Source organism: Oncorhynchus gorbuscha, linkage group LG10 (assembly GCF_021184085.1).
Source record: "Oncorhynchus gorbuscha isolate QuinsamMale2020 ecotype Even-year linkage group LG10, OgorEven_v1.0, whole genome shotgun sequence".
In the NCBI taxonomy this organism is placed as follows: Eukaryota; Metazoa; Chordata; class Actinopteri; order Salmoniformes; family Salmonidae; genus Oncorhynchus; species Oncorhynchus gorbuscha.
The window spans coordinates 74,425,844-74,449,713 of NC_060182.1; the positions used below are offsets into that span (position 1 = coordinate 74,425,844).

At 41.8% G+C, this 23,870-nt stretch overlaps 2 protein-coding genes across 4 annotated transcripts in view; one reads left to right on the forward strand and one right to left on the reverse strand.

Annotated features, from left to right (window-relative positions):
• On the reverse strand, positions 1-22,960 carry LOC124046561 (eukaryotic translation initiation factor 4E-like). The gene is made up of 7 exons (XM_046367075.1): positions 22,793-22,960; positions 2,962-3,065; positions 2,285-2,380; positions 2,042-2,105; positions 1,757-1,870; positions 1,470-1,609; positions 1-1,265 (listed from the first exon to the last, which is right to left on the reverse strand). Exons 1-7 carry the CDS (start codon positions 22,865-22,867, stop codon positions 1,151-1,153), a joined length of 708 nt encoding a protein of 235 aa, XP_046223031.1. The 5' UTR covers positions 22,868-22,960; the 3' UTR covers positions 1-1,150.
• Positions 22,689-23,870, forward strand: part of LOC124046560 (methionine aminopeptidase 1) — a 19,160-nt gene continuing 17,978 nt past the window's right edge. The window contains exons 1-2 of one of the 3 annotated variants that reach the window (XM_046367073.1): positions 22,689-23,003; positions 23,298-23,488. In XM_046367073.1, the coding sequence (XP_046223029.1) occupies positions 23,375-23,488 (114 nt within the window). In that variant the 5' untranslated portion in view covers positions 22,689-23,003; positions 23,298-23,374. Of the gene's footprint in view, positions 23,022-23,297; positions 23,489-23,870 lie in introns of all 3 variants that reach the window. The other 2 variants (XM_046367072.1, XM_046367074.1) reach the window with 2 other exon arrangements.

A 23,870-nucleotide genomic window follows, 5' to 3' on the forward strand; every position in this document is an offset into this window, starting at 1 on the left:
TGAAATAATGGCAACTTTTATTTTATGAAATGGAAAGTATTTGAAAGCTCTGATTTGGTGACATGACAATGTTATAGGTTGCCATTGTTGTAGGCTGTCATGATATGCTGCAACCGGTGATATACTGTATGTACTGTAGGTGTAGCTACTATAATATTTCTTATGGCTTTATACATTATTCAGCTCTACATGAAGTCCCTAGGGGCTACAGGATGGTTGTTTCTGGATGGGGCCAAAGAGCTATGGCAATTACAAGTGGCAGAGAAAGAGATTACTTCCTGTTGGTTCCTGGGGTTGTAATGGCATATATTATATCATACTATATAATATTATTTAAAAAATCATCCAAAGTCACAGAATAACTTTAAAGAATCATTAGTGCTGTTTCCATTGCAGGCAGAAGATCAAAACAAATCACTAATAAATGTATACTTTGCAAAAAAAAAAAGCATCATTGTAAGTCAAATGTAAGACCATTTCTAACAAGAAATGTACAAATAACAAGTTGCAAAAAGTACTCCACAATATAAAAACAGATTCTATTGAATTGCAAACCCAAAGTTTTAATCATGTTAACACAGACTAATTGATTCATGACATGATCAGAAAGTCTTGATTACATCCATTTGAAGTTTAGGGCCATAGCACAGAACAACTCTAAAAATAGCTAAAAAGCGAATTGGTATAATAAATTAAAACGGCGTAACATCATTAAGGATAACAGCAATTACAATGCTGTATAAGGGCAGAGAAATGTTGACTTTTTAAATGTCAAATTAATTCCCTGCCATTAAATAAATCAACAAAATAATTTTCTTTATAAGAGCACTCTGAACATCTTACATTTCTATGAAAGGTATTAATTTGCGTTTTGAGGTTTGCATGTTCACCTGTGTGGCTATGGCAGGTGTCTTTGTGTGTGTGTGTGTGTGTGTGGGGGGGGGGGGGTTTCCAGAGAAAGTAGTGTGTCCGTGTTGTGAAAGTGTTTCCTGATTTTAGGTCCAGGACGGTTCTGTAGAAGTTTTTGTATATAGTCGTGAGTTTTTCCAAGATTGTGTCACGCAGTCATTGTAGCTATGTAAATAAATGCACCCACAAAGAAATGTAGTAGACCCCAAAAAATGTAATAGACAAGGCACCTGGTGCATTTTCAGACCACAAACTTGTTTTTGGTGGTCGAGCCGCTCTTGGTAGAGGTGTCAGAGTGTGACTGGTAGCCAATGGTCATCTTCATGGGGATTCCCAAGCGCTCCTTATACACTCTCCTGTTGTCACACAGATGGCCATATTTGAAGGGAGGTGGTAGCAACAAACTTTTTGGTATTGGATCTTAGTAATTTAACCAAGCCCAAAATAATTTGCAAATACTAAGACTATACACTTTTTTGTAAGTCAGCACATTTTCCTGAGTCCTGATCAAAGTTGAAGTGATAACTAACAAACATTGTCTTCACATTGATCTAACTTACCCGATGTGTGTTATGGCTTCCCTGTTGTCAAAGTCTGCCGTCCAGATGGCGATTTTGTCTCCTTTCGAGCGAATATTGACTACTGCTCCACACACTTCGTCACTATAGTCATCAAAAGTCTCCCCAACAAGGCAGAGAAGCTGAACAGGTGAAGTGTCAGGAAAAATATGGATCCACACATTAACATTTCAGTGGCATCACATAATTCCTTAATCTAGCCACACAGGGAGAAGGTCAAGGTTGCATTTCATTCCAAATTGTCTTCACGCCCACACACACAAACTCACGGTTTCTAGCCAGAAGCGGTCCAGGTCTTGTCTCCTCTGCTGCTTGCTGAGAGTGATCAGCCAGCGCCCTCCGCGCTTGTTCCGCTCATCCTCCCACATGGGCTCAATGCCATCCTGTCACACCAGAGGAGAGACACAGCTTTACTTGCATTAACAAGGCCATGGCTGAACAGTCCTAAACAACTTTCTTTCAGGTACAATTCTGAATTAAGTTGCAAAGATACTATGTAGTAACATGGAATAAAATGAGTTCCTTGTCTGCTTTTTGAAATGCAACAAACCTACCTTAAAGAGGGAGTAGTCGCATCCAGATATCAGATTGCTTGACAACTGAATATGATTATAGAGACTGAAATGACAAGATAATTTCGTAAGTACAATACACAATTGCAGTGTATTATTGACAACTGAATGCTATCAAGATGATGAATGAAGACAAATTTTGGTATCATCTCAAATCATCCTTTCATATTAATTCAACCCTTGTCATCACAAAACAAGATCAACCTTCGTCTTATTGATTCTTACGCCCAGAAATCTTCAACAGTGTCAAACGTTGAGATGAGGCAGAGGTTCGCCTGCCATGTTTTGGTCTTATCATTTTTGAAGAACCAAAGAGACCATCTGTTGGGCCAAAAGAGAAATGGGATTTACATAAGGTAAACACTGGCTAATTAAACACATGCTAAACAAATGTAATCAACAGCCCATAAGCCTCAAAGCAAATTAGGACCTTGTGGATTATGGGGAAAACATTGACACGGTTTATTGCTTTGTGACATTCATTCAATGTAAAATCCTTAGGCAGTTCAACTGCGCTTGACTGCAATAAGAAAGGGCAATGCATGGTTGGTAATCACACACAGACAGCCTCAGCTTGTGGTGGTACGAACACTCATAAGCCAAAGTCACCTCTTTAGGTTTGGGTCATGATACTACCAATGTGAATTCACCATGCCTGAGACCTGGGGGGGGGGCACAAACTCAAAGTGGTAACACACAAGATTGAATTGGTGCTTTGCATTGGCAGCTGTGCAACACTGTAAACGGGTGGGATCTATGTGATACTTTACATCAGATGAATACCCACCATTCTTACAGAAAACAACTCCCGAAGGCCTTTTGCAGGAAAAGTTTCCTAACCACGGAGCAGCAGCCTGTAATGAACAAGGGTTTTTAAAGAGCAGTAGCCTGGGTCAGCTTACTTGTTCTGGAGGGGGTGTTTGATATAGCTCTCAGGATTCACTATCTCCTGACCAGTCTCTGCTTCTTCTCCTCCTTCAGCATGTTGGGGATTTAAATTGTTCTCCTAGTGGAAAACAATTTTAAAGAAGTAAGAAGCGTGATCTTGCAGGACTGTCATGCCTTGGGTCATTATCATGTTTTTTGTAGTTTATTTTATACAAAGCTGGGATGAGTGAGTATAGGTAACAATCAATGAAAGATTTTCCTCATGACCTCGGATGGAGTTTTTTTTGCAACATATTGTAATTAAAAAAAAAACTTTATATAGACACTAATCACATAGATGGTCCAACATTATTTAAAATCAATTAAATAAACCGTTTGGTTTTGCTAGGGTGGAAATATGGACAAGCATAAACTTTTGCACCAGCCATAATGATTGGGCAAGTTGGTGAACTGTCTATCATCTAGATCTGGACAACAAAAGGGGGTTTAAAGCTTCCCCTTTTGGGTTCTTAGCTGAAGGTATGGACCACAGCTGGCTCCATGTGAACTACAATCCCGACCCTCTGTTTTAATGTTTAGAAACGTTATAATGCTCACTTGCGATACAAATTTGGAAACATAAAGCCCTTAACTTTCACATCACACCAAAATAATTTCACAAATAGAAAATGCACACCTCACCGGTTTTAACATAGTTGAAGCTGACAGTATTTTTCTGGCATCGTTCTTCTGTTACACACGTGTTCGAAGACATTTCAATTAGAGGTTGACCGATTAAATAGGGCCGACTTCAAGTTTTCATAACAATCGGCATTTTTGGACACGATCATGGTCGATTACATTGCACTCCACGAGGAGACTGCGTGGCAGGCTGACTACCTGTTATGCGAGTACAGCAAGGAGCCACGGTAAGGTGCTAGCAATAAATGTATCTTATAAAAAACAATCTTGACATAATCACTAGTGAACTACACATGGTTGATGATATTACTAGTTTATCTTCTTACAGCTGAAATCCCGCTAACGGGATTGATATGACAACAGCCAGTGAAAGTGCAGGGCGCCAAATTCAAACAACAGAAATCTCATTTTAAAAAAACAATTTCCTCAAACATACAAGTATTTTACACCATTTTAAAGATAAACGTATTGTTAATCCCACAACAGTGTCAGATTTCAAAAAGGTTTTACGACAAAAGCACACCAAACGATTATGTTAGGTCAGCACCTAGTAACAGAAAAACACAGCCATTTTTCAAAGAGAGGAGTCACAAAAAGCAGAAAGAGATAAAAATTAATCACTAACCTTTGATGATCTTCATCAGATGACACTCATAGGACTTCATGCTACACAATACATGTATGTTTTGTTTGATAACGTTCATATTTATATCCAAAATTCTCAATTTACATTAGAGCGTTATGTTCAGTAATGTTTTGCTTCCAAAACATCCGGTGATTTTGCAGAGAGCCACATCAATTTACAGAAATACCCATCATAAACCTAGATAAAAGACACAAGTGTTATGCATGGAATTATAGATCCATTTCTCCTTAATGCAACCGCTGTGTCAGATTTCAAAAAAACTTTACGGAAAAAGCACACCATGCAATAATCTGAGTACAGCGCTCAGAGACCAAAACAAGCCATACAGATACCCGCCATGTTGTGAAGTCAACAGAAGTCAGAAATAGCATTGTAAATATTCACTTAACTTTGATGATCTTCATCATAATGCACTCCCAGGAATCCCAGTTCCACAATAAATGTTTGTTTTGTTCAATAAAGTCCATCATTTATGTCCAAATACCTCCTTTTTGTTCGCGAGTTTAATTCACAAATCCAAATTCATGAGGCGCGAGGTATGAGGCACAAGGTCCAGACGAAAAGTAAAAAAGTTCCATTACAGTGCGTAGAAACATGTCAAAAGATGTATATAGAATCAATCTTTAGGATGTTTTTAACATAAATCTTCAATAATGTTCCAACCGGAGAATTCCTTTGACTTTAGAAATGCAACGGAACGCAGCTAACTCTCACGGGTGCGCGTGACACTGAGCTCATGGACCTCTGGTTGAAACAGCTCTCATCTCTCGTCTGATCCAAGATGGCATAGCAGTTCAGACGTCTTTTGTCCTCGTCTTGTCGTGTCTCGTATGTATACATATATATATATATATTTACTTACAACTTTTTTCACATACATTTTTTTTAATTTTCCATAAACTCATCTTCAAAACACTCTCCTGCAACCCGCCTCACCAATTTATATTTATAAAAAAGTATTATTTACCTCAAATCTGTAATCCTCCAAGAAGCTAGCCATAAACTCCAAGAAGCTAGCCAGAAACTAGCCAGGAGCTAGCCAGAAGCTAATCCAGAAGCTAATCAGAAGCTAGTTCAGAAGCTAGTTAGCTTCTTTACTGGCAAATCGTTAGTATTCAGCTAACCACGGTTTGTGGTCATCAGCTATCCTTTAGCTCGAAAATCTATCACCAGTTTTGTACGGCGCAGCACGGCTCGGAACGGAACATACCGGACCAATTTTTTTCTCTCCATGTCCCTGGATTTCAACTGTTAACTCAGGACATTCATACCTGGATCTCACAGCTAGCTAGCTGCTATCCGTGTGACTATCGGCTTTCGTCGATTCCGGAGCAAACATCAATTATTCCGGAGCTAGCCAGCTGAAGAGTTCCATCAATCACTCCTGGGCTGCAGTCACCTATCCGGACCCGTTTTACTGCCTACGCAGATCCCCACCGGGCCTTCACAACTGGACTGCCGACGTTATCTACCCGAAGGAGTTATCCGTCTGGCTCTTCCGTCGCGACATTACCTGAACGCCCATCTGCAGCCTGCTAACCGTTAGCTGTCTTATCGGCTGCTATCTGAATAGACAATCGGACAATTTATTTTTATTATTATTTATTTTTCTACTTGGGCCTTTATAACTATATCTATTGTTTTTATTTTTGTTGTTTTTGTGTGATTTGGATTAATCCCCTCTACCACACGGAACCCCACTAATCTACTGACGGAACGCAAGAGGTGGCTAATAACAGACCCCCATCCTATGCTAGCTTGCTACCGATGACCTGGCTAGCTGTCTAAATCGCCGTGACCCCCAGCCACCCTCTACACTCACCGGACCCTTTTGATCACTCGACTAAGCATGCCTCTCCTTAATGTCAATATAATAATAATAATAATAATATATGCCATTTAGCAGACGCTTTTATCCAAAGCGATATGCCTTGTCCATTGCTGTTAGTGTTTATTGGCTTATTTCACTGTAGAGCCTCTAGTCCTGCTCACTATACCTTATCCAACCTATTAGTTCCACCACCCACACATGCAATGACATCTCCTGGTTTCAATGATGTTTCTAGAGACAATATCTCTCTCTTCATCACTCAATACCTAGGTTTACCTCCACTGTATTCACATCCTACCATACCTTTGTCTGTACATTATACCTTGATGCTATTTTATCGCCCCCAGAAACCTCCTTTTACTCTCTGTTCCAGACGTTCTAGACGACCAATTCTTATTCCTTTTAGCCGCACCCTTATTCTACTCCTCCTCTGTTCCTCTGGCGATGTAGAGGTGAATCCAGGCCCTGCAGTGCCTAGCTCCACTCCTATTCTCCAGGTGCTCTCTTTTGACGACTTCTGTAACCGTAATAGCCTTGGTTTCATGCATGTTAACATTAGAAGCCTCCTCCCTAAGTTTGTTCTATTCACTGCTTTAGCACACTCTGCCAACCTGGATGTTCTAGCTGTGTCTGAATCCTGGCTTAGGAAGACCACCAAAAATTCTGACATTTTAATTCCAAACTACAACATTTTCAGACAAGATAGAACTGCCAAAGGGGGCGGTGTTGCAATCTACTGCAAAGATAGCCTGCAGAGTTCTGTCCTACTATCCAGGTCGGTACCCAAACAATTTGAACTTCTACTTTTAAAATCAACCTCTCTAAAAACAAGTCTCTCACTGTTGCCGCCTGCTATAGACCACCCTCTGCCCCCAGCTGTGCTCTGGACACCATATGTGAACTGATTGCCCCCCATCTATCTTCAGAGCTCGTGCTGCTAGGAGACCTAAACTGGAACATGCTTAACACCCCAGCCATCCTACAATCTAAACTTGATGCCCTCAATTTCACACAAATTATCAATGAACCTACCAGGTACCTCCCCAAAGCCTTAAACACGGGCACCCTCATAGATATCATCCTAACCAACTTGCCCTCTAAATACACCTCTGCTGTCTTCAACCAAGATCTCAGCGATCACTGCCTCATTGCCTGCATCCGTAATGGGTCAGCGGTCAAACGACCTCCACTCATCACTGTCAAACGCTCCCTGAAACACTTCAGCGAGCAGGCCTCTCTAATCGACCTGGCCGGGGTATCCTGGAAGGATATTGATCTCATCCCGTCAGTAGAGGATGCCTGGATATTTTTTTTAAATGCCTTCCTAACCATCTTAAAAAACATGCCCCATTCAAGAAATTTAGAACCAGGAACAGATATAGCCCTTGGTTCTCCCCAGACCTGACTGCCCTTAACCAACACAAAAACATCCTATGGCGTTCTGCATTAGCATCGAACAGCCCCCGTGATATGCAGCTGTTCAGGGAAGCTAGAAACCATTATACACAGGCAGTTAAAAAAGCCAAGGCTAGCTTTTTCAAGCAGAGATTCGCTTCCCGCAACACTAACTCAAAAACATTCTGGGACACTGTAAAGTCCATGGAGAATAAGAACACCTCCTCCCAGCTGCCCACTGCACTGAAGATAGGAAACACTGTCACCACTGATAAATCTACCATAATTGAGAATTTCAATAAGCATTTTTCTATGGCTGACCATGCTTTCCACCTGGCTACTCCTACCCCGGTCAACAGCACTGCACCCCCCACAGCAACTCGCCCAAGCCTTCCCCATTTGTCCTTCTCCCAAATCCGTTCAGCTGATGTTCTGAAAGAGCTGCAAAATCTGTACCCCTACAAATCAGCCGGGCTAAACAATCTGGACTCTTTCTTTCTAAAATTATCTGCCGAAATTGTTGACACCTGTTCAACCTCTCTTTCGTGTCGTCTGAGATTCCCAAAGATTGGAAAACAGCTGCGGTCATCCCCCTCTTCAAAGGGGGGACACTCTTGACCCAAACTGCTACAGACCTATATCTATCCTACCCTGCCTTTCTAAGGTCTTCAAAAGCCAAGTCAAAAAACAGATTACCGACCATTTCGAATCTCACCATACCTTCTCTGCTATGCAATCTGGTTTCATAGCTGGTCATGGGTGCACCTCAGCCTCGCTCAAGGTCCTAAACGATATCTTAACCGCCATCGATAAGAAACATTACTGTGCAGCCGTATTCATTGATCTGGCCAAGGCTTTCGACTCTGTCAATCACCACATCCTCATCGGCAGACTCGACAGCCTTGGTTTCTCAAATGATTGCCTCGCCTGGTTCACCAACTACTTCTCTGATAGAGTTCAGTGTGTCAAATCGGAGGGTCTGCTGTCCGGACCTCTGGCAGTCTCTATGGGAGTGCCACAGGGTTCAATTATTGGACCGACTCTCTTCTCTGTATACATCAATGAGGTCGCTCTTGCTGCTGGTGAGTCTCTGATCCACCTCTACGCAGACGACACCATTCTGTATACTTCTGGCCCTTCTTTGGACACTGTGTTAACAACCCTCCAGGCAAGCTTCAATGCCATACAACTCTCCTTCCGTGGCCTCCAATTGCTCTTAAATACAAGTAAAACTAAATGCATGCTCTTCAACCGATCTCTACCTGCACCTACCCGCCTGTCCAACATCACTACTCTGAACGGTGTTATATAAATAATCTAATATAAAGCGTTACTAGCAGACCAAAGCTCTGGTTAAACCGGATGCCCTCAGATAACTCTGGGCCCAGTGTCTTCAGCCAAGTGTAGAGCCTGTGTGCAATAACATGATTATCCGAAGGACACACAGCTGCCATCACGCAAATATTACTCCCCTGTAAAACTACAAAGAGCATCCTGCAACACTAACGAGCTTAGAAGTGCCAAGCTATCTCGCTGACATTGAACTCTGCATGCACTCCTGCAAAGACAGGAAACACCTGAGCCTAAAGCAGACATTACCAATATCCACGTTTCCTTGACACACACACATTTCATGAAGCACTGTACACACACACTCTACCCCCCCCTACTGGTCGGGTGCCAAGAGCAATGGACTTTGCTGTGCACCAAGGGGGCCCGCTCTGGCTAGAGCAAGGCCCGCCTCCAACTCTTCAGGACCAGTCAGAAGATCAACACGACGAGACTCCACCTACATTATTCTGTGTATACATTCTGCTGTAAACTCTGGCTGAGCAGCCTAACTATTCTGACTCCTTACAGGAGTCACATTCCTTAGGTCCGTGCACGATAAACGGCAGGACAAGATATCTTTGACCAATAAACAGCCTTTTTGATACACCTGATTCCACTCTGTCCAGCGTCGTTGTTTTGCATTCCCTCTCCAGTATGAAACACCAACAACGGCTCTGACTTAGAATACGTGGACAACTACAAATACTTAGGTGTCTGGTTAGACTGTAAACTCTCCTTCCAGACCCATATCAAACACTCATCCTATCCAAAGTTAAATCTAGAATTGGCTTCCTATTTCGCAACAAAGCATCCTTCACTCATGCTGCCAAACATACCCTTGTAAAACTGACCATCCTACCAATCCTCGACTTTGGCGATGTCATTTACAAAATAGCTTCCAATACCCTACTCAACAAATTGGATGCAGTCTATCACAGTGCAATCCGTTTTGTCACCAAAGCCCCATATACTACCCACCATTGCGACCTGTACGCTCTCGTTGGCTGGCCCTCGCTTCATACTCGTCGCCAAACCCACTGGCTCCATGTCATCTATAAGACCCTGCTAGGTAAAGTCCCCCCTTATCTCAGCTCGCTGGTCACCATAGCATCTCCCACCTGTAGCACACGCTCCAGCAGGTATATCTCTCTAGTCACGCCCAAAACCAATTCTTTCTTTGGCCGCCTCTCCTTCCAGTTCTCTGCTGCCAATGACTGGAACGAACTACAAAAATCTCTGAAACTGGAAACACTTATCTCCCTCACTAGCTTTCAGCACCAACTGTCAGAGCAGCTCACAGATTAATGCACCTGTACATAGCCCACCTATAATTTAGCCCAAACAACTACCTCTTTCCCTACAGAATTTTATTTATTTATTTATTTTGCTCCTTTGCACCCCATTATTTTTATTTCTACTTTACACATTCTTCCATTGCAAATCTACCATTCCAGTGTTTTACTTGCTATATTGTATTTACTTTGTCACCATGGCCTTTTTTTTGCCTTTACCTCCCTTATCTCACCTCATTTGCTCACATCGTATATAGACTTGTTTATACTGTATGTTTGTTTTACTCCATGTGTAACTCTGTGTCGTTGTGTGTCGAACTGCTTTGCTTTATCTTGGCCAGGTCGCAATTGTAAATGAGAACTTGTTCTCAACTTGCCTACCTGGTTAAATAACGGTGAAATAAAATAAATAAAAATCTTCTCCCCCTTCACAGTAGAAGCCTGAACAAGGTTCTAAAGACTGTTGACATCTAGTGGAAGCCTTAGTGTGAATTTGGTCCGATTGCACTTCCTATCTTGGATAGGCAAAGAGTTGAAAAACCACAAACCTCAGATTTCCCACTTCCTGGTTGGATTATTTCTCAGGTTTTTGCCTGCCATATGAGTTCTGTTATACTCACAGACATCATTCAAACAGTTTTAGAAACTTCAGAGTGTTTTCCATCCAAATATACTAATAATAAGCATATCTTAGCTTCTGGGCCTGAGTAGCAGGCAGTTTACTCTGGGCACCTTATTCATCCAAGCTACTCAATACTGCCCCCCAGCCATAAGAAGTTATCTAGCTTGTCCTGTGTTGTATATAATCGATGCAGTGCCTGTTGATTTGTCATTGAATCATAGCCTACTTTGCCAAACGGGCCATTTAACAAGCGCATTTGTGAAAAAAGCACTGTTGTTGCACCAATGTATACCTAACCATAAACATCAACGCCATTCTTAAAATCAATACACAAGTATATATTTTTAAACCTGCATATTTAGTTAATATTGCCTGCTAACATGAATTTCTTTTAACTAGGAAAATTGATTCACTTCTTCTCTTGCGTTCTGTGCAACAGAGTCAGGGTATATGCAGCTTGGGCCACCTGGCTTTTTGCGAAGTGTGTGAAGACTATTTCTTCCTAACAGCCAACTTCGCCAAACGGGGGATGATTTAACAAAAGCGCATTTGCGAAAAAAGCACAATCGTTGAACGAATGTCCCTAACCATAAACATCAATACCTTTCTTAAAATCAATACACAGAAGTATATATATTTTTTTTACCTGCATATTTAGTTAAAAGAAATCCAGGTTAGCAGGCAATATTAAACTAGGGAAATTGTGTCACTTCTCTAGCATTCATTGCACGCAGAGTCAGGGTATACAGTGGGGCAAAAAAATATTTAGTCAGCCACCAATTGTGCAAGTTCTCCCACTTAAAAGATGAGAGGCCTGTAATTTTCATCATAGGTACACTTCAACTATGACAGACAAAATGAGGAAAAAAATCCATAAAATCACATTGTAGGATTTTTAATTAATTTATTTGCAAATTATGGTGGAAAATAAGCATTTGGTCACCTACAAACAAGCAAGATTTCTGGCTCTCACAGACCTGTAACTTCTTCTTTAACCTCTTGCTCCTACCTGACATCTGGAAATGCAAATGCGCTACGCTAAATGCTAATAGTACTAGTTAAAACTCAAACGTTCATTAAAATACACATGCAGGGTATTGAATTAAAGCTACACTCGTTGTGAATCCAACCAACAAGTCAGATTTTTAAACTGCTTTTCGGTGAAAGCATGAGAAGCTATTATCTGATAGCATGTAACACCCCAAAAGACCCGCAGGGGACGTAAACAAAATAATTAGCATAGTCGTCGCTACACAAACCGCACAAATAAAATATAAAACATTCATTACCTTTGACCATCTTCTTTGTTGGCACTCCTAGATGTCCCATAATCACTATTGGGTCTTTTTTTCGATTAAATCGGTCCATATATAGCCTAGATATCGATCTATGAAGACTGTGTGATGAACGAAAAAAATAGCGTCTTATAACGTAACGGCATTTTTTTTAATTAAAAAAGTCGACGATAAACTTTCACAAAACACTTCGAAATACTTTTGTAATGCAACTTTAGGTATTAGTAAACGTTAATAAGCGATCAAATTGATCACGAGGCGAAGTATATTCTTTATAATGTCCGGGTAAATCTCAACCAAAATATCCGGTCGGAGACCGGAAGAAATGCGCTGCCTTGCGTCTGTTTGACCAAGAAACAAATAGTAGGCAAATGACAAGACTCTAGACAACGTGTGGAAGCTGTAGGTATTGCAACCTCAGCCCCATTAAATGTGGTTCACCTTTATCAATGGGTTCAAGTCACGCATGGATATATTTTTCCATTTTCAGTGATCAGATTTTCCTGCACTTTTCGATGAAACGCACGTTCTGTTATAGTCACAGCCGTGATTTAACCAGTTTTATAAACGTCTGAGTGTTTTCTATCCACACATACTAATCATATACTATATTCCTGGCATGAGCAGCAGGGCGCTGAAATGTTGCGCGATTTTTAACAGAATGTTTGAAAAAGTAGGGGGTAGGAGTAACAGGTTAAGAGACTCCTCTGTCCTCCACTCGTTACCTGTATTAATGGCACCTGTTTGAACTTGTTATCAGTATAAAATACACCTGTCCACAACCTCAAACAGTCACACTCCAAACTCCACTATGGCAAAGACCAAAGAGCTGTCAAAGGACACCAGAAACAAAATTGTAGACCTGCACCAGGCTGGGAAGACAAAATCTGCAATAGGTAAGCAGCTTGGTTTGAAGAAATCAACTGTGGAAGCAATTATTAGGAAATGGAAGACATACAAGACCACTGATAATCTCCCTCGATCTGGGGCTCCACGCAAGATCTCACCCCGTGGGGTCAAAATTATCACAAGAACGGTGAGCAAAAATCCCACAACCACACGGGGGGACCTAGTGAATGACCTGCAGAGAGCTGGGACCAAAGTAACAAAGCCTACCATCAGTAACACACTACCTGCCAGGGACTCAAATCTTGCAGTGCCAGATGTGTCCCCCTGCTTAAGCCAGTACATGTCCAGGCCCGTCTGAAGTTTGCTAGAGAGCATTTGGATGATCCAGAAGAAGATTGGGAGAATGTCATATGGTCAGATGAAACCAAAATATAACTTTTTGGTAAAAACTCAACTCGTTGTGTTTGGAGGACAAAGAATGCTGAGTTGCATCCAAAGAACACCATACCTACTGTGAAGCATGGGGGTGGAAACATGCTTTGGGGCTGTTTTTCTGCAAAGGGACCAGGACGACTGATCCGTGTAAAGGAAATAATGAATGGGGCCATGTATCGTGAGATTTTGAGTGAAAACCTCCTTCCATCAACAAGGGCATTGAAGATGAAACGTGGCTGGGTCTTTCAGCATGACAATGATCCGAAACACACCGCCCGGGCAACGAAGGAGTGGCTTCGTAAGATTTACTGCAATGCATACTCTGCAGAAGTCAGAGCAGGACCTCCTGCCCTCACATACCGTCAAACAATTACAGTGCATTCGGAAAGTCTTCAGATCCTTTCCCCATTTTGTTACGTTACAGCCGTATTCTAAAATGGATTCAATCTTTTCCCCCCTCAATCTACACACAATACCCCATAAAGACAAAGCAAAAACAGGTTTAGAATTTTTTGCTCAATAATTTTTTTTTTTTTTTTAATCAAATAAATATTCAGACCCTTTGCTATGAGACTCGAAATTGAGCTCAGGTGCATCCTGTCTCCATTGATCATCCTTAAGATGTTTTTACAACTTGATAGAAGTCCACCCGTGGAGCATTTTATTGATTGGACATGATTTGGAAAGGCACACACCTGTCTATATAAGGTCCAACAGTTGGCAGTCCGAGAGCAAAACTCCTTTCCATGAAGGGGTCATATTAGTGTATAGCCCAAACTGCTTGGATGCTACAGACAGAAGTTAGCAGATCGGCTGAATCGACTTTAGAAGGGGTCGTAGAGCCAAACGGAGAACACTATCATATCCGTGAGTCTCATCGTTCCATAGAGGGGTCGTTACTTCCGGCGCCGACAGAGATGGCCGCCTCGCTTCGCATTCCTAGGAAACTATGCAGTTTTTTGTTTTTTTACGTGTTATTTCTTACATTAGTACCCCAGGTCATCTTAGGTTTCATTACATACAGTCGAGAAGAACTACTGAATATAAGATCAACTCACCATCAGTACGACCAAGAATATGTTTTTCGCGACGCGGATCCTGTGTTCTGCCCTACAAACAGGACAACGGAATGGATCGCATGCAGCGACCCAAAAAAACGACTCCGAAAAAGAGGGAAACGCGGCTATCTTCTGGTCAGACTCCGGAGACAGACACACCGTGCACCACTCCCAAGCATTCTTCTTGCCAATAATGTCCAGTCTCTAGACAACAAGGTTGATGAAATCCGAGCAAGGGTAGCATTCCAGAGGGACATCAGAGACTGTAACGTTCTGTGCTTCACGGAAAAATGGCTCACTGGAGAGACGCTATCCGAAGCGGTGCAGCCAACGGGTTTCTCCGCGCCGACAGAAACAAACACCTTTCTGGTAAGAAGAGCGGCGGGGGCGTATGCCTTATGGCTAACGAGACATGGTGTGATGAAAGAAACATACAGGAACTCAAATCCTTCTGTTCACCTGATTTATAATTCCTCACAATCAAATGTAGACCGCATTATCTACCAAGAGAATTCTCTTCGATTATAATCACAGCCGTATATCTCCCCCCCAAGCAGACACATCGATGGCTCTGAACGAAATTTATTTAACTCTTTGCAAACTGGAAACAATTTATCCGGAGGCTGCATTCATTGTAGCTGGGATTTTAACAAGGCTAATCTGAAAACAAGACTCCCTAAATTTTATCAGCATATCGATTGCGCAACCAGGGGTGGAAAAACCTTGGATCATTGTTACTCTAACTTCCGCGACGCATATAAGGCCCTGCCCTGCCCCCCTTTCGGAAAAGCTGACGACGACTCCATTTTGCTGATCCCTGCCTACAGACAGAAACTAAAACAAGAGGCTCCCACGCTGAGGTCTGTCCAATGCTGGTCCGACCAAGCTGACTCCACACTCCAAGACTACTTCCATCCTCTGGTGATGGAGAGGTTAATCCAGGCCCTGCAGTGCCTAGCTCTACTCCTACTCCCCAGGTGCTCTCAATTGTCGACTTCTGTAACCGTAAAAGCCTTAGTTTCATGCATGTTAACATTAGAAGCCTCCTCCCTAAGTTTGTTTTATTCACTGCCCTAGCACACTCTGCCAACCCGGATGTCGTAGCCGTGTCTGAATCCTGGCATTTTCTGAAAAGATAGAACTACCAAAGGGGGCGGAGTTGCAATTTACTGCAGAGATAGCCTGCAGAGTTCTGTCGTACTATCCAGGTCTGTGCCAAACAATGAGATTCTACTTTTAAAAATCCACCTTTCCAGAAACAAGTCTCTCACCGTTGCAGCTTGCAATAGACCACCCTCTGCCCCCAGCTGTGCCCTGGAAACCATATGTGAATTGACTGCCCCTCCATCCATCTTCAGAGCTCGTGCTGTTACGTGACCTAAATTGGGACATGCTTAACACCCCGGGCATCCTACAATCTAAGCTTGATGCCCTCAATCTCACACGAATTATCAATGAACCTACCAGGTACAACCCCATGTCTGTAAACACGGGCACCCTCACAGATATCATCCTAACCATCCTGCCCTCCAAATACACCTCTGCTGTCTTCAACCAGGATCACAGTGATCACTGCCTCATTGTCTGTGTCCGTAATGGGTCTGCGGTCAAACGACCACCCTTCATCACTGTCAAACGCTCCCTAAAACACTTCAGCGAGCAAGGATTTCTAGTCGACCTGGCCCGGGTATCCTGGAAGGATATTGACCTCATTCCGTCAGTAGAGGATATCTGGTTATTCTTTAAAAGTGTGTTCCTCACCATCTTAAATAAGCATGCCACAATCAAAAAAAATAGAACCAGGAACAGATATAGCCCTTGGTTCAATCCAGACCTGACAGCCCTGGTCAGCACAAACAAATCCTGTGGCGTACTACATTAGCATCGAATAGCCCCCGCGATATGCAACTTTTCAGGGACGTTAGGAACCAATATACACAGGCAGTTTGAAAAAGCTAGCCTTTACTTTCCTAACAGAAATGTGCATGCTGTAGCACAAACTCAAAAAAGTTCTGGGACACTGTAAAGTCCATGGAGAAGAAGAGCACCTCCTCCCAGCTGCCCACCGCACTGAGGCTAGGAAACACTATCACCACCAATAAATCTTGGTAATTGAGAATTTCAATAAGCATTTTTCTACGACTGGCCATGCTTTCCACCTGGCTACCCTTACTCCTGTCAACAGCCCTGCACCCCCCACAGCAACTTCCCCAAGCCTCCCCAGCTTCTCCTTCAACCAAATCCAGATAGCTGATGTTCTGAAAGAGCTGCAAAATCTGAACCCTATCACCCGGGCTAGACCACCTGGACCCTCTCTAAAAAATGATCCTCCGAAACTGTTGCAACCCGTATTACTAGCTTGTTCAACTTCTCTTTCGTATCGTCTGAGATCACAAAAGATTGGAAAGATGCCACGGTCACCCCTCTTCAAAGGGGGAGACACTCTAGACCCAAACTGCTACAGACATTTTTGTATCCTACCCTGCCTTTCTAAGGTCTTCGAAAGCCAAGTTAACAAACAGATCACCGACCATTTCAATTCCCACTGTACCTTCTCCGCTATGCAATCTGGTTTCTGAGCTGGTCATGGGTGCATCTCAGCCACGCTCAAGGTCGTGTCCTGACTACACAGTGAACGTCTGTTTTGTTTGATAAAACATCCATTTATATAGCCTAAGTCGAAACATTTGTAAACCGCTTGCGTCGTGATTTGTCTCATTCAACTTTGGACGAAGCGTTCGTGGTAATTACACACACTAAACAAATGGTTTCATTGCAATCCTCTGGTTGTTACTAACACAACCATACGTGATGGTCCTTTCCCGGGACGTTTTGACCGAAACAAACCGATTTGAAGACACCAATCAATGACCTCAATGCGCACCAATGGTAGGACCGGTCTATTGTTGATTGACTGTATTTTGGCCCAATGATCATCTTGTAATCTAGCTTGGAAATTAGCCAATGAGCTGAGGTAAACGGCAATATGTAATGGTTATACGTTCGAAGATCAGCCTTTGTCGTAAACTCTGGTGTAAAAGAGGTTCATTCGCCATTGCAAGTCCTACTTGACGGAGCCACAAGTGTTACGCATAGAAGTTTAAATTAAGACGAATAAATCAGAAAAGGCTAAAACAAAGTCTAGATATAGTCTAGACCAAATTATAGAGGAAATTGATAGAGAAAGCGAGACAGAGTAAATAGTTATTTTTTATATATATATTATTTTGGTGTGTGTTAGAATAGCATTTATGTATATAGTCCTTTCCTTCAAAATATATCACTGTACCAATTCGGCCACTTGGGTACATTTGATTACATTTGTGGGGGACACCTGGGTGACTTCATGCTCAATGTCATGTAGCTCGCTCATTTTTTAAGTTATCTGTCTAAACCTTTGCTCAGCTATTGTTGCCATCTTATGTTCTTCATTAAAATCATCCCCAGCATCCTATCTGTATGTTTGGCTGTTCTTGGTCATTTGTAAGATGATGCAGCAACAACAAAAAACAGAAAACGTATTTTATTCTACCAGATCTATTGTGTTATTCTCCTTCATTCAATTGACATTTCCACGAAATTCAGTTTCCTTTCAAATGATACCAAGAATATGCATATCCTTGCTTCTGGGCCTGAGCTACAGGCAGGTAGATTAGGGTACGTCTTTAGGCGGAAATTGAGAAGAAGGGGGGTACCCCAAAGAAGTTAATGCAACCGCTGTGTTATATTTCAAAAAGGCTTTACGGCAAAAGCACACAACGCGATTATGTTAGGTCTGCGCCTAGCCACAAAAACCATACAGCCATTTTCCAGCCAAGGAGAGGGCTCACAAAAGTCAGAAATAGCATTAAAATGAACTACTTAGCTTTGATGATCTTCATCTGGTGGTACTCCCAGGTCTCCATGTTAGACAATAAATGTTTGTTTTGTTCGATAAGGTCCCTCTTTATGTTCCAAAACCTCAGTTTTGTTGGTGCGTTTAGTTCAGAAATCCAAAAGGCACAATATGCGCGCTCTCAACATCAAGACGAAAAGTAAAAAAAGTACAATAAAAGTTAGTAGAAACATGTCAAATGATGTTTAAAATCAATCCTCAGGTTGTTTTTGTCATAAATAATATTTCAACCGGACAAAAGCTTCGTCAATAGAAAATGAGAAACAAGCAATGCACGCTCCCGATCATGCGCAGGACTCATGGCTGGAATTTTCCACTGGCCTCTCATTGAAAGTGCTGTATCTCCCTAATTTTTCAGAGTAAAAGCCTGAAACAATGCCTGAAGACTGGCCACATGTGTAGAGGAAGCCATAGATATCGTGAACTGGGTCCTAAGTCTTTGTATGGTGGATAGGCTTTCAATGGAAAAACAGCCTTTCAAAGTAATAGTACTTTCTGGTTGGATTTTCCTCAGGTTTTCGCCTGCCATATCAGTTCTCTTATACTCACAGACATTATTTTAACAGTTTTGGAAACTTTAAAGTGTTTTCTATCCATATCTACTAATTGTACGCATATCCTAGCTTCTGGGCCTAAGTAGCAGGCAGTTTCATCCAAAATTCTGAATGCTGCCCCATACCCTAGTGAAGTTAACCCACTGTTCCTGGCCCGTCATTGAAAATAAGAATTTGTTCTTAACTGACTTGCCTAGTAAAAAATATATATACATAAATTTGGGAAACAATTGTATAAATTTTTTGGGGCTGGTACCCCAGTAGCTCAGCTACTTTAATAATTTCAGTGGTGCCTTTGTGCTTTGTCGTTTCCTTAACACTGAACAAGGCCATGTTTTGTAAGGCGTCTAGGTTGTCTGGGAGCCTTACTTGCAGCTCCTTGCTTAAAGCAACAATGTAGTTGATGCACTGTCTCCGAATGACCTTTTCGTCCTCTGGCGCAAGACTGAGTTGGTACACCGTGCTCTCGAAAAGGTACCCAAGGTATGTGATGGACTGAGATGTCCATCAATGGCATCCTTCAGGACCTCAATTTTTTGCCATAGGGTTGACTACGCTGCTGAAAATGTATGTTAAGAGGTGTACCAGACTGTCCAAAAGCTTGACAGGATCTGTTTGCTCTCCCTCAACTGACTTCACTGCAACTTGTACTTCGGACAGAATTGATTTCAAGAATGTCAGGTAGACATAGTTGGTCTTGTCCATGTACATGAGGTGGAGCACATACGCCATGTAGTAATGCTCACTGGCCTTGGTCAACTCAAAGTGGAGTTTCAGTTCTTCCCACTGGCTCAATATACGAGTTACCGCAGGCACAATCGATAGCCAACGTGTGGCACACACTTTGGTGCTCTGCGGGGGTTTCTGGCCACAATTAAATGGTGGCACACGCTGCTTTGTATTCCTCGCACCATTTTGGGGAAATCGAAAACCAGTTGTAGGTTTCCCTGATTAAGTACTCAACAATCCTAGGGATAGTTTCTTTGGATACTGCACTGACAGCCAATTGTAAAGACTGGCACACACAGTGGATGAGTACCAAATTGGGCAATGCACATTCTTCCTTTAAATCTTGTGAACCCCGTTGTGCACCCCAGTCATCACGGACGCATTATCAGTGCCAATACCCTGAAGATTCTCTTTTTTAAGGTTACACTTCTCAAGAAACTCAACTACCGCCTTTGCTATTGATCTGGCTTCACCCCCTCCAATTCAACCAACCCGAAAAATGTGGACACAATGGTTATTTATTTAGCTCTGAAATACCAAATCACCACACCCAGGTATTTCGAGGCACTGACATCAGTGTACTCATCCAAAAGAAGACTGAACTTCTCATCCCCCAAATCTGATGTTACCATTTTGAGAAAATAATGAGCCAGTACTCCCCTAATCATTTCTGTGCACTTGCTGTGGTGCATTTGGAAGTTTGTTGCTGCCATAGAATCTGAAAAGGCAGCTTTGCAAGCCATACCTAAATGGTCGCATGCTAGCAGGGAACAATGCTCCGCAATGGCCATTGTCATAGTAGCTTCTACGATTTTTGCAGTTAGCCACTTTCTTAACCAACTGTGGTAATGTAGACTGCGTTGTGGGGTTGTACAGTTTTGATTTATTTATATGCTTTGCAGTAGCACAATGTTTATTGATGTCATACATTTTTGCAAGCATATCTGATTTGCAGTACAGTATGCTTCACAATCATCCCCAATTACTGGCTTCAGCCACCCTTTAAATTCAGGTACAGACTCCCACTCTTCTATACTTCTGGCTGTACAATTTTGATTGAGACATTATTGATGTTGTAAGTTCTGTTCAAGATCAAACATTCGTGACCAACTATATTCATTGGGTTTGTCTCGTCAAACACATACTACTGCTGCAGTCAGCCAACCAGTGTTGCCAACTAATTTTCAGGGTAAGTTGCTAGAGGCAGGTTGATTTGTTGCTAAAAGTTGCTAAATGACGTTGTGATGTCATTGCGTGATAACTTAAACTGCGTCATTACTTAGAATACACAATAACGTTACTCAAATTGACTGGCCATCTCAGTGAAAAATATGATTTGACATTTGTTCAGGTAGACTCCCACTTTTTTCTGTACAATTTTGATTGAAACTTGTTGATTGATGTTGTAAGTTCTGTTCAAGATCAAACATTCGTGACCAACTATATTAATTGGGTTTGGCTCGTCATGATTTGCAATTTGCTGAAATTGCTGCTGGCCTGCTGCTGCCTGTGCACGAGCTGAGCGCCTGCTGCTGCCTGTGCACGAGCTAAGCGCCTGCTGCTGCCTGTGCACGAGCTGAGCGCCTGCTGCTTACCTCACTCACAATGCACTTTTGCAGCATGGCACATGTGTTGTGACTGAGTGTGTGACAGAGAAAATAATTTTGTGTCATTTAGAAGGAAAATGCGTGCATTTTAGCATTTGAGTCACTTTTCAAAAGTTGGTCAAAGTTCAAAATCAATTTTTAAAAGTAGCTCAATTTGTTGCTAGGTGCTGTTTGAAAAAACAGTTGCCAGGGTAGTCTGAAAAGTTGCTAAATTGGCATCACTGCAGCCAACAAAGATTTGCAATTTGTAGAAATTGCTGCTGTCCTGCGGCTGCCTGTGCACGAGCTGAGCGCCTGCTGCTGACGTCACTCACAATGCACTTTTGCAGCCAGGCACGTGTGTTGTGACAGTAAATAGTTTTTTTTTCCGCATTTAGAGTGGAAATGCGTGAATTTTAGCGTTTGAGTCACTTTTCAAAAGTTTCAAATACATTTTTAAAAGTAGCTAAATTTGTTGCTAGGTGCTGAATGAAAGAAAAGTTGCCAGGGTACTCTGAAAATTGCTAAACTGGCATCACTGGACAGGTCTCATTGCCAAAAATAGCAACGCACACATTGTGACGTGGAACAAAAGGCAGGGAATAGAACGTTCGGAAGGCTAAAATGCCCTAAAATAAGGCCTGCTTTTTCGTGATTACTTATACATTTACATTTAAGTCATTTAGCAGACGCTCTTATCCAGATACTATATACTTAAATATATACTTATACTTAAACTACCGCAAGCAGCTGGGACATATGGTAATATTATTAAACTGGGCTCCACGGCGGATGCAATGAAAAAGCTTTTAATCAGAAAAAAAAGCATTGTTAAAAATGTCATGTGTCCAGCCTACGATGGGGCAATTGGAGATCTAATTTGACTATTGAAACAATGTTGCAAATGTCGGAGAGACAGACAGCAAGGTTTATACAAATATCTGCTGTTAAACTAAATGTTAGTCTAAAAGCAATGAGATAATGTCAAGATGCTTTTTATAGTGGATATCAAGTTTATAATTTTCCTGGCTGGGCTGACGAGACAGTGAATTGCCCAGTCAGATGGATCAGAGTAAATCGGCTAAATCTATGACCTTAAAAAGCCTGTGGTAACTTGTGGAATAGACACCGGCTGGAATGCGTTTTTAATCAATAAGCATTCAGGATTAGACCCACCCGTTGTATATTACCTGTATAGCGCAGTGTGATTTTATTAGGAAACCAGCTAGAGATAGCTAGCTAACTAGCCTGAAGTGGGATAAAAAAAAAGTCCCAAGAAAGCACAAGCTGACAACTACCTAGCGAGTTATACCATGTATGGTGCACGATTTATTTTATTAAAAAATGTATGACCGAGCATATTTAACAGCTGTCACACCGTTTACCGAGCTTGGTAGCAAGCCAGATACTCGCTATTATTAAGGCTATTCACATAACCTAGCGAACATTCCCCTCTCACTTTGCCATGCTGCTTGGGTCGTGGCAGAAAAAGTTTCTACAACCGAAAATATGACCATAAACATGCATTTCATTCTAAGTTGTTAGATTTCAGATACTAATACCATATTTGGAGTAATAGTGTATATTTTTGGGAAACGGATTCCGATAAACTTTATTAAATATTTTGGCCGATAAAGGTACTCACCGGTTCCGCGGTCGCCATCTTATGATACTTCGCGTAAACGTTGACATTCATTGGACTGACTTGGGGTGTAATCATTAGTCCAAACAGTTTCGTTTTGCAACGAACGCGATAGTTTATTTTGAATAAATTCAGGTAGTTCCCTCCCGGGTTCGTTCCGTTAGGGTTCTATTGGGTTCCTAGTGAATCTACCCCTGTTCCTCTTTGGGCATAGGTAAAAAAGTTTATTGAAGTAAGTAATTTAAATATTATTTGCCTACATTTTATTAGTGTAATTGTCAATTAAACACGTAATAATAGTCATAAAAGAGGTGAATTTTTAAAAATATAATTGTATTGTGTAAACTAATCAGATATTGTATTACTCGTGCGCACAGTCAATACACAATCGTATTGTAAACGCTAACTATTTTTTATGGTGAACACACAAATATACTTTATTTCAGCATATAAAATAGCCAGCCAAGGTCAGAACTACATGTTGAATTTCTCATAATTATGTGCACAGGCAGCGCTCGCGAGGTTCTCTCCAGCTGACAGATCGTCCAGTCCACTCCCCAGTCTCCACCCCTCCAGACTGCAGGCATGGCGGCTATCGAGGCTCGGGAATGCGAAACTGAAGGCTGTAGTAGCAAGGCCAAACTTCAATGTCCAACCTGCATCAAGCTCGGGATCCAAGGCTCATACTTCTGCTCTCAGGTAACATTCATTTTCTAATTCATTCAGTTAGAGAGGGGTCTGACATGATACACAGCGGCCCAGCAATACATAATTCATCACGAGGTAACATAACGGCCCTGATTGAGTTTCCTCACACACCCCTTTAGCTAGCCTAGCACATGAAGCTAACTTACAAGCAATTATCTGCATAAAACCCTAACGTTAGCTAAAAAAGTAACGGTTTGTAAATATATTATCTAGGGTGTCAACAACTGTTATAATCATGTATGAAAAATGGTTGTTAAAGTTTTCTTTATGGGTTTACTAGTAAGTTAGGTGCTAGCTAGCTAGCTAGCTACTAGCTAACGTTAAGTCTGTGTTAGTTCATCTGAGCATCAAGTTTGAGAAGTCTAGTAAATTA

Coding starts and splice junctions, on each gene's coding strand:
- LOC124046561 (XM_046367075.1), bottom strand. CDS start 22,867: ATGATTACACCCCAAGTCAGTCCAATGAATGTCAACGTTTACGCGAAG. Junction 2,106..2,284: donor ACTGTTGAAGATTTCTGGGC/GTAAGAATCAAT, acceptor TTGTCATTTCAG/TCTCTATAATCATATTCAGT. Junction 1,266..1,469: donor GAAGCCATAACACACATCGG/GTAAGTTAGATC, acceptor GTGTGACAACAG/GAGAGTGTATAAGGAGCGCT.